The sequence below is a fragment of the Oncorhynchus mykiss genome, chromosome 9 (assembly GCF_013265735.2).
Source record: "Oncorhynchus mykiss isolate Arlee chromosome 9, USDA_OmykA_1.1, whole genome shotgun sequence".
Taxonomy (NCBI): Eukaryota; Metazoa; Chordata; class Actinopteri; order Salmoniformes; family Salmonidae; genus Oncorhynchus; species Oncorhynchus mykiss.
The window spans coordinates 71,582,112-71,599,705 of record NC_048573.1 but is presented as its reverse complement, the minus strand read 5'-3'; the positions used below and the strand labels follow the sequence as shown (position 1 = coordinate 71,599,705).

At 40.9% G+C, this 17,594-nt stretch overlaps 1 protein-coding gene across 2 annotated transcripts; it reads left to right on the top strand.

The window, feature by feature from the left end:
• Positions 1 to 6,551: 6,551 nt before the first annotated feature.
• Positions 6,552 to 16,212, top strand: LOC110517102 (homeobox protein aristaless-like 3). Of its 2 annotated transcripts, none has more exons than XM_036988922.1 (4): positions 6,552 to 6,983; positions 13,181 to 13,458; positions 13,725 to 13,787; positions 15,630 to 16,212. In XM_036988922.1, exons 1-4 carry the CDS (start codon positions 6,620 to 6,622, stop codon positions 15,978 to 15,980), a joined length of 1,056 nt encoding a protein of 351 aa, XP_036844817.1. In that variant the 5' UTR covers positions 6,552 to 6,619; the 3' UTR covers positions 15,981 to 16,212. The 2 variants fall into 2 exon arrangements, with proteins under 2 accessions (XP_036844817.1, XP_036844816.1); XM_036988921.1 differs by having other exon boundaries at positions 13,725 to 13,832.
• Positions 16,213 to 17,594: the final 1,382 nt, after the last annotated feature.

Here is a 17,594-nt window from a genome sequence, read left to right as displayed (position 1 = left end):
ATTGTGAAGTAACCCCAAACCTTTAAATGGTAGTGTGTGTATAATTTACATGAAGGAAAAAAATAATTTAATTAATTTTAGAATAAGACTGTAACGTAACAAAATGTGGAAAAATTCAGCCCATAATGACAAATCAAAAACAGGTTTTTAGACATTTATTACAAAAATAGCAAATTTACATGAGTATTCTGACGCTTTACTCAGTACTTTGTTGAAGCACCTTTGGCAGCGATTCCAGCCTTGAGTCTTCTTGGGTATGATGCTACAAGCTTGGCACACCTGTATTTTGGGAGTTTCTCCCATTAATCTCTGCAGATCCTCTCAAGCTTTGTCATGTTGGATTTTATTTTTATTTTTATTTAACCTTTTATTTAACTTGGCAAGTCAGTTAAGAACAAATTCTTATTTACAATGACGGCCTACCAAAAGGCAAAAGGCCTCCTGCGGGGACGGGGGCCTGAGATTAAAATTTAATATATATATATATATAAATATAGGACAAAACACACATCATGACAAGAGAGACAACACAACACTACATGAAGAGAGACCTAAGACAACAACATAGCAGGGCAGCAACACATGACAACATAGCATGGTAGCAACACAACATGACAACAGCACAAAACATGGTACAAACATTACTGGGCACTAAGGGCAAGAAGGTAGAGACAACAATACATCACACAAAGCAGCCAAAACTATCAGTAAGAGTGTCCATGATTGAGTCTTTGAATTAAGAAATTGAGATAAAAACGGACCAGTTTGAGTGTTTGTTGAGGCTCGTTCCAGTCGCTAGCTGCAGCGAACTGAAAAGAGGAGCGACCCGGGGATATGTGTGCTTTGGGGACCTTTAACAGAATGTGACTGGCAGAACGGGTGTTGTATGCGGAGGATGAGGGCTGCAGTAGATATCTCAGATAGGGGGGAGTGAGGCCTAAGAGGGTTTTATAAATAAGCAACAACCAGTCGGTCTTTTAACGGGTATAAAGAGATGACCAGTTTACAGAGGAGTATAGAGTGCAGTGATGTGTCCTATAAGGAGCATTGGTGGCAAATCTGATGGCCAAATGGTAAAGAACATCTAGCCGCTCGAGAGCACCCTTACCTACTGATCTATAAATTATGTATCTGTAATCTAGCATGGGTAGGATGGTCATCTGAATCAGGGTTAGTTTGGCAGCTTGGGTTAAAGATTAGCGATTATATAGGAAACCAAGTCTATATTTAACTTTAGCCTGCAGCTTTGATATGTGCTGAGAGAAGGACAATGTACCGTTTAGCCATACTCCCAAATACTTGTGTGAGGTGACTACCTCAAGCTCTAAACCCTCAGAGGTAGTAATTACACATGTGGGGGAGGGGCATTCTTCTTACCAAACCACATGACCTTTGTCTTTGAGGTGTTCAGAACAAGGTTAAGGGCAGAGAAAGCTTGTTGGACACTAAGAACGCTTTGTTGTAGAGCATTTAATACAAAATCCGGGGAGGGGCCAGCTTAGTATAAGACTGTGTCATCTGCATATAAATGGATGAGAGAGCTTCCTACTGCCTGAGCTATGTTACTGATGTAAATTGAGAAGAGCGTTGGGCCTTAGATCGAGCCTTGGGGTGCTCCCTTGGTGACAGGCAGTGGCTGAGACAGCAGATTTTCTGACTTTGTACACCGCAATCTTTGAGAGAAGTAGTTACCAAACCAGGCCAAAGACCCCTCAGAGACACCAATACTCCTTAGCCGTCCCACAAGAATGGAATGGTCTACCGTATTCAAAGCTTTGGCCAAACAAAATAGCAGCACAACATTGCTTAGAATCAAGGACAATGGTGACATCATTGTGGAACTTTAAGGTTGCAGTGACACATCCATAACCTGAGCAGAAACCAGATTGCATACCAGAGAGAATACTATAGACATCAAGAAAGCCAGTCAGTTGATTATTGACAAGTTTTTCCAACAGTTAGGAACAGCTTGTTCTTCCCCTATAAAAATAAAGGACGAACTAGGCTAGGCGATGATAGGGGCAGCAACCTTAAAGGAGAAAGGGTCTTAACCATCTGACCCAGAAGTTTTATTGGGGTCAAGTTTGAGGAGCTCTTTTAGCACCTCGGACTCAGAATTCAGAATGGGGAGCGTCGCTGCACAGCTATTTTCAGGTCTCTCCAGAGATGATCGATGATCGGGCCACTCAAGGACATTCATAGACTTGTCCCAAAGCCAATCCTGCATTGTCTTGGCTGTGTGCTTAGGGTCGTTGTCCTGTTGGAAGGTGAACCTTCATCCCAATCTGAGGTCCTGATCGCTCTGGAGCAGGTTTTCATCAAGGATCTCTCTCTCTGTAATTTGCTCTGTTCATCTTTCCCTCGATCCTGACTAGTCTCCCAGTCCCTGCCGCTGAAAAACATCCCCACAATGTGATGCTGCAACCACCATGCTTCACTGTAGGGATGGTGCCAGGTTTCCTCCAGACATGATGCTTGGCATTCAGGCCAAAGAGTTCAATCTTAGTTTCATCAGACCAGAGAATCTTGTTTCTCATGGTTTAAGAGTCTTTAGGTGCCTTTTGGTAAACTTCAAGCGGGCTGTCATGTGCCTTTTACTGAGGAGTGGCTTCTGGGCCACTCTACCATAAAGGCCTGATTGGTGGAATGCTGCAGAATGCTGCGGAATGCTGCGGAATGTATGCAAAAAAAATGGGTCAACTTTGAGCACCTCTTATCTCCTGAAATCGTATGGAATGACCCCAAGACAACACTCTCTAGCCTCTACGTGCTCTCTTGTCTTGACCGAAAATAACATAATCGGAGTCATGTTGCACATTAATTAATTGCATTAAAGTCAAAGGACACAAGTCAGGCAGCTGGTATTCTCCACTTGTTATGTAGGCATGTCTTTGTAATTTATGTCAGCAACTTCTAGAACCAGCTTGCACTGTGGCTTTGGGTCATGATGGCTCCTTTTGGGTCACGATCACCCCCTTTAGGATCACGATCACTCCTTTTGGGTCCGGAGAGTAAAATCATAACATGCAGGTGTTTGTTTGTGAATGTTTCATGAACATCTAATTTTGTTCTGAAATGACCAACTTGGGAATGTGGCTGGCAGTAGATCCACAGATATCCCACTGGGCACAGACATCAACGTCCATTCCATGTTGGTTCAACGTGGAAACAGCGTTGATTCGACCGGTGTGTGGCTGTTGTTGGAAGCTGTGCTGTAGAGTGAATTTAGGCATATGTTAGTAATACAGTAGCCTACTATAAACTATAAACTATAAAACGAGTTCTGCAATGGTAGGCATTTCCTCGAACAGCACACGTCATGCAATGTCTGTATGTTACAGTGAAGTGATATAGCTTCCCTTCTCTGTTGACAGTTTAGACTTTTGGAACGCCACACTAAATGAAAACGGTACTTATGTCCCCTATATACCCAAATGGCCCGGTTGTTTACACACTTGTCCATCAGGTTTGGCTCCATGCGGTCTCCCATATGTATCCAAAAGATTATGAGAGGTCTTCAAAACCAACGTTGCCATTTCTGAGCTCCGTAAGTGCACCGTGTTTAGAGATGGCGCAGATTGGAGATCCCGTGTCAATATCAACAGTCAGATTCCTTTAATCTTACAGGCTACATCTTTCTGCAGAGTAGTCAAACGTTGTATGTTTTATATTTAAAGAGTGAAAATTTGAATCAGAGAATGTGTGTATTTCTGTCTTGTTTGCTCATGCGACAACTTTATTTAGCCTATTCTGTAGCTATTTATTTGAGGAAAAATAAATAATAGGTTGACCCAGGACTGCCCGCCATAAAACGTTTGAATTTAATGAGAGTGCTTAAAGGTCTATTTTTATAGTCACATTATGTTAGTCACAGTAAAGTAGTAATGTTTTCAGTATTTCCGATAACTTTAACGTTGTTGTCAAAACCTCAAGTTCCGAGCACTATTTACTAGAAGCTGACGTTATTTGAGGTTCATTCTATTCACCTGGAAATATACTTCTGAGTAGTGAAAAGTTCATTTAAAAGCCAACTGGGAAGCATTGAAGTTTTACAGTGTCTTAAATTGGTTACCCTTTTCTGTTCATTTCAAATGGAGCTCAAAAGGTTGTGGGCCTAGATTCCCTGAGAAAAAAATAATAATTCCCTTGCAATCTGATTTATTTTCTGTGAAATCACAACTCCGGTCATTTTACACTCCAATTCATTAATGTTTAAGGTAATGGCGATGCCCACCTGCACTATATTTAGCCTCGAAAATAGGCCCAAAAAAACGTTTTTATTTATTTATTATGAAGTAGACTATTTAGGCCTACTGATCCGACGACTATTTAACGAAACTTCCTTTTTTATTTTTTTATTAAATGTCGTTATTTTTTATGTTGGTACTTACTATACGACCTCTACCTGTTCAGCCTTTTGTGGCTGGCGATTCGCGATATTTGGCTTTTGGTACTGTGTCCTCTGCAAAGGATTAACTTCAGTACGCCTAATGAATAAAAAACTATTTTTATTTTACATTTCTGATAATGTTCCATTGACATGTATAAAATGTGTAGGTGTTTTCTAATTTATCGTTTCCCAGTTGAGCTCTAACTGAAGCATTGCGATGATCGTACCAGATGCATTGTTATATTTCTAGTCAACTGTTTAAGTTTTACAAACAAACACGAAGAGAGAAGTTCGCTAACTCTATTCAAATCTTACCTTAATAACATTGGAATTATTCCACAATTCTGACGAGGGGTCAGCTCCTAGAGAGATATTACCATCTATGGGTGCAGATAGGCTATTGAGGCGGCGTATTACGCTTAACCAATACTAATGCACTAAAATCACAGATTGGACACATTATTGTTGTCATCTTGTCACACGTCATGAAACACATTGAGGCAAAAAAAATACAGACTGTAGCTTAGTAAAAAAATACAACTCAATTGATTGAACATGAAATTGATTTCAATATGATTGAAATAGGCTGTATAGGCGCATGTAGCCTACATGTCTATTTTAATTACAGTCGTCTCGGTTTTCAGTTGAATCATTTTTTATCCTTCATTTGTTAGTAACACTTGCAAATACTTGGGCAACTTTGTATTTGTTTTCAACTTCGTGCTGAAGTTATACGGTTCTAACGATCATAATGCTACATAAGGCTGTGGGAAACGAGTCCCTGGTTAATTTCATTCGATATTGTACGTGGTTATTCTGAATATCTTCAGTTGTCAGTTTCTATTGACCTCTGACCTCTGAAATAATCAACTGCTTGTTTGTTTCGACGTTTTTTTTTTTTTTGTTGAAATTATCAAATGCAACGGAGTAATTGCATAACTTGTCCTTCTGCTCTATTTGATTTCATGCAATTTTATTTAGTTGTTGTTTGTTTTTAACTCAAGACTGTCTCAAGAATTGGAAAATAAGATGTTTTGAAAATAAATGGAAACAAGCAAATGCCACAAGAAAGCAAGACATATCCATATCGAATATGACACACACACACACACATTAATACCATTACCAAACTAAAACACGTAGTAAACAGATAATAAATCTCACACTGTCTTCCCGCCAAGACGATCCAACAAGCAGAGGTTGTAGATGGCCAAAACGTTCTCCCCGTCCAGACTTTCCAAAGGCTGTTGGGATATGGCAGTGGTAAAAAACATGTTTTTATTTCTGTACCCGTTTTCTTGGTGTTAAATGCATTATTCAAGGCAGCCGGTCCAGCAGTATAATGACAAACTCTGTTGCTATTGCTTGAAAGGGTCTATGAAGTCTAATCGACAGGAGGAAAATAAAAGCTAGTGCATAACTAAGATATCTCGTCTATTCAGTAGATTTTAGGTGATGTTCATCTTCAACCAAAATGCCTTAGTTGAGTTTCGTTGTGGATATTCAAAATGTAGCCAACAACATTTAAGAAAAAAATGCCTAACAGATGGCCCACTAATGTTTTTAATATGTATCGGTAGTGTTCTACTGAAATGATGCGTATTCTAACATTTCAAGTAGAATGCATTTGAGAAAGAACTTCAAAAAAGAGCTTGAAATTCAACGTTGTGCATGAATTGTAGCCGACAGATTATGATGCAATATAATTACAAGATATCCATAGATATCCCCCCACATTCCCTGAATTTAATCACAAAGAATTACTGTTATATTGACATTAATCCGGCCAGTTGGGTCTAAAATAATATAATCTGTAAAACAAAGTGAAAAAAATGAGGGCACCAATACATTTCCTCGGGCGCATTTGGCCATTTGGTACTGAACATAACAAAACGCCTTCATGTTTGTTTAATGTGCCTTGCGTAAAATGCTCTCTATATCCCTGCCCGAATTAGTCATCTGCTTGTTTTTGTAACAAAATGAAAGAGGATTTAAATGGTTAATTGTAGCGACAGGAATCACACGTGATTGAATTCTTGGCGGATCATATCAGCCCACTGTCCCGCTTGGTCCTCCCTGTTTCACGGGTCTTTTGTTCATGATCTCCTAAATCCCACCCACTTGAAACGAAGAAAAGAGTAAGAAAAAACTCGCGCTCGCACAGAAACCTTGCTTTCACTGTAACCGGGACCAGAGTAGAGTCGTTAAAGTGCATCCCGGACTGACCTCATGATGGAGGCGGACAGTTGTTTATCTTTCTCTTCGCAGCCAAACCGGACAACACTGAATAGCTCTCCCGGTTTGGATCAGAATAGTTCTGGAGGTTCGTTCCTTCCCTGCGATGAACTACAGAAAAGTACACATCTTCCTCTCGCTCACCGTCTGAGTCTCCGGGATCAGGGTGACTTCTACAGCTCAAGCTCCATGGGACGGTTTAACGACGGCGCGCCCGCGGACTTTACGCACGGGGCAGCCTCCACGAATCCTCGCGCCTTGCCCAACAAACACAGCAAATACATGGAAAATATTAATCAGGACCAAAAGGTTTTATCAGTAAGCGGGAAGGGCTCGTTTTATGACAATTACTCGGAGGGTAAGTGGAGTTTTTATTAAAATAATCGAAATCACGGCCATCAGTGTGTGAGGCTACGAAAATAGTAATAATTATCACAATAATCGTTATTATTATTAATATTATTATAACGTAGGCTATTTACCAAAATAATATAGGCCTAACTGAATAATGTCATGAGTCTATTACCTGTGGAAACCGTTTGACTTATCAAACATTGGCAAAATCCATCGTGATAAAGATAATGGAGATCAACATTTCTGTAGCCGGCTACCTCAAATTGTTTCAAGTTTGACTTTATAGTGTGGTGACTCGGATAAATATATTTTCAGAGTTTCTTTGGCGCTGCACAGCCTGCGTGTTTTTCAAGGCCTTGGACAAAAACGTCTCCAATGATCGCAATTCGTTTTCTCTAAATGTCTGATTTTAATTGTTCACCTACAATTGTATTACTATTCAGCTTGTTTGAATAGATTTTGATAGTGTTCCACAGCAGGACAGGATCAAAGACATCTCCCCCCCAAAACGGAATTACTTTGTAGTATAGATCTGAATGCTGCTACGGCTTACTTAGTCCACACATGATAATACTAGGCTGACATATTGAATTAGGCCTATATTCTGTTCCTTACGAGCTCTTTTTAAGAACTTAATTTTTTTTTTTGGTGCACATAATTTCCCCATTGTTGCCTATAAAATGTTGAAACACCATGGCATGTTATAAGCCTAGACGACTACAAAATGATATAGCCCACGTAATTGTCTAGGCCTACTCAAATTAATGTGCAACTATATCTAAAAATGTATTTTAGCCTTTAGGCTACCTTAGTTTTGTCACCAAGTGTAGGCTATCACAATGTAAAAATCACTTGGTAAAAGTGGACGCACATCACTGGTGATAAATATGTCATCGGGTTTTATCTGCACTTGACACTGGTAGTCACAATTAGTTTTGATGTAAAGTGCGAGCGGGCCAAAGGTCAGAAAGTGACTGAGCCGTCTAGGTGCGTGATTACGGCGTCCGTGCAGGAAGCTTCCACCCGTGCGGTATAAACACGTCAACCCCGTGCAGCCTTCACAAAATACATTCATACATTTAAATAATAATAATAATACAGCTAAAGTTTATTTGAAATTGATCATGTTTCTTATCTGAAAGTTCTGTTTTTGTTTCTGAATAGCTAAGTAAAGTTGCACATATCTAAATTAGATTCTCAAGATGTTCTTTATGCAACATTTGACTCCGTGTCATTTTGTTGTTTACGTCAAACTTTTCAGATTACATTTTCTTTTTCAATATCATCACATTAGAACATTCTCAAAATAATTGTAAAATATATTCAATTCATTAATACCATTGAATTCAAAATTAGAACTAGATTAACTTAAAGATATAAAAACTGAAAATGCAAATTAGATAAAACTTTGGCCAACTCAGATGTTTTGATAATGTAATGTGAGATTTGATCAACAAAAAAATATATATATTTGGCTTGAAGCATGCAACAATACAGCAGTCCAAGTTTGAAACACTCGATTAAACTTGTATAATATCCCATGAACTCAAGTCTTAGGATATGACATGGTTCTTCAGTATTATTTATTGAAGTTGTGAAATCCATCCTCTAAAGTTGCCAATGAAGGCATGTGAGTCCTGATAAGGACTTAGTGATGTATGTGTTCAGAATAACATTCATATCAGTCTGATTCATGTTGTTGCCAAAGACAGCCATATGATGGAGCAGAGAACCTCCATCTCGACAGTTTATCTTTATCTGAAATCTAGATAACAGGTCTGATGTCAAATTGACTGGATGATATTCTATTTCCACAGGCTTTGACTGGTCTTGAATTATTTATTTTCTTAGATTCTTCAGATATTAGCAAACACAACCCACCCACGCACACTCACTTGACCACATAGGCAGGCGTGCATACACACACAGGAACGCACACACTAGTGCGTATGCACGCCGAGCACGCACGCACGCACATGCACACAAAGTTTTTACAAATTAAAAACACCTAAATGAAAGAGTTTATTAAAATGTTCAAAATAAGGGTTGTTGACTATATAATACTGCGGTTCCTGAGACCCCCAAATATTGGTATGATTAGAATACTTTTTTTGGGACAAGAGAAATCCATTTGTTGTCAGTGTGTGAACTCTAAAGCAGTTTAACCTGAGTGTTGGTTTTCTGGGTCAGATTTGAGTGGAGATGTGGTCCACATGACAGTTGCTTGCTGTCCAACATTCTGGGGCACAGTCAGACTCACACACCTTCAAAGGCAGACTAGTCTTCCTGTTTTGTCTATCGGTGCTTGGGTGGGGGGAGGGTTAGGGTTTAAGGATGGTAGAGCAGTGGGATGGTATACCACATAGCCTAAAAATGTAATAGAAATAAATAGATATATTGAGATAGGGGGATGATCAATTGATCAGGTATTCATAACCTGAGATCTCATGCATGTTGACACTTCTTGACCCTTCACAGTCAAAAAATTATAATTTACAAATGCAAAATGATTCAAAAGAAAGCATTTGACATTTGTAAAAGTACAATTACAAAAATGCAAAACTTGTTACTAACGCTTCAAGACTTCAATCTCATTATCTAATCTGCATAAGAAGTCCATTATAAAATACTGTCCAACCCAATCCAATGCTCCCGAAATTTTACATTTTTCATTTACAGAACAAGAGGCCAGGGAGATAACAGCTGAAATTTCCACGTGACGTCAGTATATACTCACATTGGTCCATTTGGACTTTATCTCGACTGCACAGTTTTGTAATGCATTTCACATACTGTGCATCTCCAATTACACTGGACCATAGGGAGAGAGGATGTGGGCTCTTGGTAAAAGCCAGCGGTGGAAAAAAAAAAAATAATTGTTATACTTGAGTAAAAGTAAAGATTCCTTCATAGAAAATGAATCAAGTAAAAGTGAAAGTCACCCAGTAAAATACTACTTGAATTAAAAGTCTAACAGTATTTGGTTTTAAATATACTTGAGTATCAAAATGTAAATGAAATTGCCAAAATGTACTTAAGTATCAAAAGTAAAAAATAATTTCAAATTCCTTATATTAAGCAAACCAGACGCCACACTTATTTTTTTTTTTTAATGTATGGCTAGCCAGGGGCATGCTCCAACACTCAGACAACAAATTTATAAACAAAGGATTTGTGTTTTCGTGAGTCCACTCGATAAGAGGCAGTAGATGACCAGGGATGTTTTCTTGATTAGTGCGTGAATTGGACAATTTTCCTGTCCTGCTAAGCATTAAACATTTAAGGAGTACTTTAACGTGTCAGGGAAAATGTATGGAGTAAAAAAAAGTACATACTTTTTTTTTTAGGAATGTAAGGAAGTAAAATAAATAGTTGTCAAAAAATATAAATAGTAAAGTAAAGTACAGATACCCCCAAAAAACTACTTAAGTAGTACTTTCAATAATTTTTACTTAAATACTTTACACCACTAGTAAAAGCTACACTACAGAATGTCTGACGTGTTTTTAAATACTTATTCTTAGATTGTAAAATCTTAATAACCTCTTTCCAATCTCTTGGCATGATGAATTATAATGTGTGGTTGGATCTAAATAGACATCAGGGGGTTACATCCAAAATGGCATCCTTTTCCCTATATAGTGCACTACATTTGACCAGAGTCCTAAGGGTCCCTATCCCCTATATAGTGCACTACATTTGACCAGAGTCCTAAGGGTCCCTATCCCCTATATAGTGCACTACATTTGACCAGAGTCCTAAGGGTCCCTATTCCCTATATAGTGCACTACATTTGACCAGAGTCCTAAGGGTCCCGGTCAACAGTAATGCACTACATTGGGTAAAGGGTTTCCATTTTGTAGACGCAGGACAGGAATGTTGTGTTACGGTGAAAGAAAAGCCCTCTGTTTTGGGACAGAAATTGAATTAGGTTGATGTTAAATGACTGCTCTCAAATGGTCCCAGTGTGAGGCTTTAGGACATGTATATTACTTTAGGACATAGGGAGAGTGCAGATACTGAAGGAAAGTGATTCTCTTCTGGGACCACAGAGTTAGACATACTGTAACAAGGCAACAGTAAACATGTCGTCCCTACGAATGATGCTCCCCCCCCCCGCGCGTGTGACTAACAAATTTAACTTAATAACTATTACTGTAATGTAGCAACGTACTATCGGACGGAGACAGATCCACAGTCCCCTCCCTGTTTTCATTGTGAGGGACAATTAACATGAACAATAACATCCATACATCTATCTACAGTCCAGTCATTCAAACACGCCCAGAGTAAAACATTATGGTACAGTCCAGTCATCCAAACACACCCAGAGTAAAACATTATGGTACAGTCCAGTCATCCAAACAAACCCAGAGTAAAACATTATGGTACAGTCCAGTCATCCAAACACACCTGGAGTAAAACATTATGGTACAGTCCAGTCATCCAAACACACCTGGAGTAAAACATTATGGTACAGTCCAGTCATCCAAACACGCCCAGAGTAAAACATTATGGTACAGTCCAGTCATCCAAACACGCCCAGAGTAAAATATTATGGTACAGTCCAGTCATCCAAACACACCCAGAGTAAAACATTATGGTACAGTCCAGTCATCCAAACACGCCCAGAGTAAAATATTATGGTACAGTCCAGTCATCCAAACACACTCAGAGTAAAACATTATGGTACAGTCCAGTCATCCAAACACGCCCAGAGTAAAACATTATGGTACAGTCCAGTCATCCAAACACGCCCAGAGTAAAACATGATGGTACAGTCCAGTCATCCACTCATCATAGAATCCATAAGGTGTCGAAAGCGTTCCACAGAGATGCTGGTCCATGTTGACTCCATTGAGGTTGACTCCATTGCTTCCCACAGTGTGATGTTGGTTGGATGTCCTTTGGGTGGTGGACCATTCTTGACACAAATGGGAAACTGTTGAGCGTGAAAAACCCAGCAGCGTTGCAATTCTAGACACAAACCGGTGCGCTTGGCACCTTCTAGCACAGCCCGTTCAAAGGAACTTAAAACTTTTGTCGCGCCCATTCACCTTCTGAATGGCACACATACACAATCCATGTCTCATTTGTCTCAAGGCTTAAAAATCCTTCTTTAACCTGTCTCTTCTCTTCATCTACACTGGAGTGGATTCAACAAGTCAATAAGGGATCATATCTTTCACCTGGATTCACCTGGTCAGTCTATGTCATGGAAAGAGCAGCTGTTGATGATGTTTTGTAGACTCCGTGTAGATTGCCATTTCATTGGTTTGTTATTTTATACACGCAATCGTACTTTCTATCAAATATGGGTCAAATGGGGGTCGAATTTCTAACTTCCTAAATGGTTTAATACATTTGGGACTCACACATCAGAGTTTGTTTTCTGCTCAGTGATTCAAGACCTTCATTTAAGGAAGGGTGTTGACAGCGAATCAAAACAAACCGTGTTGCAGTAGGCTGGAATGTTGTGTCTGGACAAATCTGACTAAACCATCATTTATTTCTAACTAAAGTTGATTTCCAACACTATCTCATTTGTTCATGTAGTAAAACGATACCACAAGCAGATCACTTTAGTGTTTTACCATAATACTACAGTTACCTCTCATGTCAACGTTTCTCATCAGGCCTTCGTACCTCGTATTGGGGGAGGAGGAGCTGGGAGACCCCTGAGACAACATGGGAAGGTTTCTCGTTCAGATCTTAGTCGTGTCTACCGGAGAAAAGACAAGCCTGCGTGGCTGCATCCTGTTTATTATTTTCGAGAATGTTACGTTGCTGCCTCTTACAGTGGACGTTAATGAATTCAGTTTATTATTATGTAGAATATTGCGTTTTCTGCCAGTGGACATTAATGAACCACCCCTAGTCAGCCTTAGGTTAGCGGTGTAATCTGAGCATCTCTGTGTGACAATATTTCCACGGGTAGACATCTGAGCCTTGCTTAAACACAGAAATGTACTTTGTGCGCGCGCACACACACACGCACGCACGCACGCACTCACACACACACACACACACACACACACACACACACACACACACACACACACACACACACACACACACACACACACACACACACACACACACACACACACACACACACACACACACACACACACACACACACTTTGTTTTGAACATTTAACCACCATTCTCTCTTTCCCTCCCTGTATGCTCCTCCCTCAGCCAGAGAGAAGGCGGGTCCCAAGCCCATGGGCTATCCCGTGATTGGCTCAGACTGCTGCATCAAGCTGAAGGAGCCAACCAACGGTCTCCAACCAGGGGACTCCATAGCAGACTCCATCGACCTATCGGGCAAGAACAAGAAACGTCGTAACCGCACCACGTTCAGTACCTTCCAGTTGGAGGAGCTGGAGAAAGTGTTTCAGAAGACTCACTACCCTGACGTTTACGCCCGGGAACAGCTGGCCCTCAGGACCGAACTCACAGAGGCCCGTGTACAGGTAGAAGAATGCCACTCTACACAGAAAATACAAAGTCCCCTCTACCCATGCTGCTACAGTAGCTAACAGAGTTTGCAATAGTATTAGATATTTGTCACCCCCCCCAGATGAATCAGTATCCCAGGCCTATTTCTATGTTCTATTGTAACAAATTGAAGCCAAATTCTTTCAGGCAGGTAGGAACGTGGCAAGGCAGGGATCCTATATAATGGTAGAGAAAAATCATCTCTCCAATCTCTCCCTTAGTCTCTCTCTTGATTCGTCAGGTGTGGTTCCAGAACCGCCGGGCCAAGTGGAGGAAGAGAGAACGCTATGGGAAGATCCAGGAGGTGCGAAACCACTTTGCTGCTACGTATGATATCTCTACGTACCAGGTACACCCTGACACATAGATCTTTGGTCACGCCATACGATATCTCCCTCCTGCCTCCCTCCAATAGGTACTAGATAACATACACACTGACACATAGATCTTTGGTCACGACATACGATATCTCCCTCCTGCCTCCCTCCGATAGGTACTAGATAACATACACACTGACACAAAGATCTTTGGTCACGACATACGATATCTCCCTCCTGCCTCCCTCCAATAGGTACTAGATAGCATACACACTGACACATAGATCTTTGGTCACGACATACGATATCTCCCTCCTGCCTCCCTCGAATAGGTACTAGATAGCATACACACTGACACATAGATCTTTGGTCACGACATACGATATCTCCCTCCTGCCTCCCTCGAATAGGTACTAGATAACATACACACTGACACATAGATCTTTGGTCACGACATACGATATCTCCCTCCTGCCTCCCTCGAATAGGTACTAGATAACATACACACTGACACATAGATCTTTGGTCACGACATACGATATCTCCCTCCTGCCTCCCTCGAATAGGTACTAGATAACATACACACTGACACATAGATCTTTGGTCACGACATACGATATCTCCCTCCTGCCTCCCTCGAATAGGTACTAGATAACATACACACTGACACATAGATCTTTGGTCACGACATACGATATCTCCCTCCTGCCTCCCTCGAATAGGTACTAGATAACATACACACTGACACATAGATCTTTGGTCACGACATACGATATCTCCCTCCTGCCTCCCTCCAATAGGTACTAGATAACATACACACTGACACATAGATCTTTGGTCACTACATACGATATCTCCCTCCTGCCTCCCTCCAATAGGTACTAGATAGCATACACACTGACACATAGATCTTTGGTCACGACATACGATATCTCCCTCCTGCCTCCCTCCAATAGGTACTAGATAACGTACACACTGACACATAGATCTTTGGTCACGACATACGATATCTCCCTCCTGCCTCCCTCCAATAGGTACTAGATAACATACACACTGACACATAGATCTTTGGTCACGACATACGATATCTCCCTCCTGCCTCCCTCCAATAGGTACTAGATAACATACACACTGACACATAGATCTTTGGTCACTACATACGATATCTCCCTCCTGCCTCCCTCCAATAGGTACTAGATAACGTACACACTGACACATAGATCTTTGGTCACGACATACGATATATCTACGCACAGTGGTGCAACTTTGGTTTTTAGAAGTGCCGTGGGAACATAATTCTAATTAATATATATATATATTTTTATATCCAGTCGGATAAACACTCCAAACAACCAACCCGATCGCTCGGAGGCGTCCGCATGGTCCTAAAGCACACCGTCGCCTCTTTTTGTATCACATTCCAATGACAAAGCTGGGCGGGACAAAAAAATTGCAATTTCCCCCCCAGTGAAAGTTGCGCCCCTGTCTCTACGTACCAGGTACACCCTGACACATAGATCTTTGGTCACTACATACGATATCTCCCTCCTGCCTCCCTCCAATAGGTACTAGATAGCATACACACTGACACATAGATCATAGTGGTCACTAGCTATAACCCTTCTATCATTATCATCACAGACTAATTAGAATCCTTTAAACCAATCAATCAACCAATCAAACCAATCAATAATGATATAGACCCCATACATTGAATTACCAAGCATTGGCATTTAAATTTCAAATAGCATGATGGGAATTACCTTTATGCAGCCTGTCAGTGGAGCGTTGTCATTGGTCTCTAATCAGACTGCTCTCTTCCTTTGTAGATGCAGAGCAACCTGTGGCCAGGTGCAGGAGGGGGGTCCGGCGGGGGCTGTGTCCTGGGCCCTGACACCATGTCTTCCTCCTGTATGAGCCCTTACCCCCATCCCCACAGCAACCTCCCCTCTGTGGGCTTCATGGGCATGCCCCCGTCCTCCAGCCACCCACACCACCCTCACCATCACCCCCAACACCACCCTGGCATCAACGGCCTCTACTCCCTCCACAGCTTCCCTGGGGCCCTCGGGGGCCACTCCTTTGAGCCGGGGCCCGAGACAGAGTATAAGTCATCCAGTCTGTTGGCCATGCGGATGAAGGCTAAGGACCCTGGGAGTCTTCTATCCAGGCCTACATGACCACCACAGTGTCAGGGTCAGATCCCTACTATGTATTGACTGAGCTAATGCATTCACACACACATTCAAACTCAATCTTGTATGCTAGCAACCCGATGGATAGTTATGGCCACATGTATTTGTGTTCCTGCATGTTGAAATGACAGCAGAAGTCAAAACTCTACACGCATGCACGCACACATACACACACACACACACACACACACACACACACACACACACACACACACACGTATAATTAACCTTGTGGGGACACATAATTCAGTCCCATTCAGAATCCTATTTTCCCTAACCCCTATCCCTAAACCTAACCCTTACCTTAACCCCAAAACCTAACCGTAACCCCAAACTAACCCTAGCTTCTAACCCTGGTCGAAAACTAGCTCCTAACCCTGGTCAAATACTAGCTCCCAACCCGAAAACGAACCCTCGCTCCTAACGCTAAACCAAATTCTAACCCTAACACTGATTGGCTCAAACCTTGACCGGAAACCACCTAGAAATAGCATTTGACCTTGTGGGGACTAACAAAATGTCCCCAGTTTGTAAAAATGTTGTTTGATTTAAAATATTCCCGTGGGGACTTCCCGGTCCCCACAAGTATAGTTAAACACACACACACACACACACACTTTCAACATACACCTCCGCTACTTTCCTCCAAATAATGTAACATTGCCATAAACCCACAGACTTCAGACCGTGACAGGACTGACCATTTGTTTGAGTTTGTTAGGCCACCATCAGGCACAAAACCTGCCATTTTGCAGACATTTTTATTGAATCCAGATTTGAGCATTATCACAAACATGGTGAGACCAAAGAATATAAAAACAACATTATTTAAATATGTACGATGTAGATGTTAATAAAGTACAGTACCAGTCAAAAGTTTGGACACACCTACTCAATTCAAGGGTTTTTCTTTATTTTTACTATTTTCTACATTGTATAATAATAGTGACGACATCAAAACTGTGAAATAACACATATGGAATCATGTAGTAACCAAAAAAGTGTTAAACAAATCAAAACATATTTTATATTTGAGATTCTTCAAAGACCCACCACCCTTTGCCTTGATGACAGCTTTGCACACTCTTGGCATTCTCTCAACCAGCTTCATGAGGTAGTCACCTGGAAATCATTTCAATTAACAGGTGTGGCTTGTTAAAAGTTAATTTGTGGAATTTCTTTCCTTCTTAATGCATTTGAGCCAATCAGTTGTGTTGTAACAAGGTAGTGTGGTATACAGAAGATAGCCCTATTTTGGTAAAAGACCAAGTCCATATTATGGAAAGAACAGCGCAAAGAGAAACAACAGTCCATTATTACTTTAATTAGACATGAAGGTCAGTCAATCCAGAAAATGTCAAGAACTTTGAACGTTTCTTCAAGTGCAGTCGCAAAAACCATCAAGCGCTATGATGAAACTGGCTCTCATGAGGACCGCCAAAGGAAAGGAAGACCAGAGTTACCTCTGCTGCGGAGGATAAGTTCATTAGAGTTAGAAATTGCCTCAGACATTGCAGCCCAAATAAATGCTTCAGAGTTCAAGTAACAGACACATCAACTTCAACTTTTCAGAGGAGACTGAATCAGGCCTTCATGGTC

Bases quoted from the DNA above. Each gene is read 5' to 3' on its own strand.
- LOC110517102 (XM_036988921.1), top strand. From the start codon at position 6,620: ATGATGGAGGCGGACAGTTGTTTATCTTTCTCTTCGCAGCCAAACCGG. The intron at 13,459-13,724 runs GTAGAAGAATGC...TTGATTCGTCAG, and splicing joins TCACAGAGGCCCGTGTACAG to GTGTGGTTCCAGAACCGCCG. The intron at 13,833-15,629 runs GTACACCCTGAC...CTTCCTTTGTAG, and splicing joins ATGATATCTCTACGTACCAG to ATGCAGAGCAACCTGTGGCC.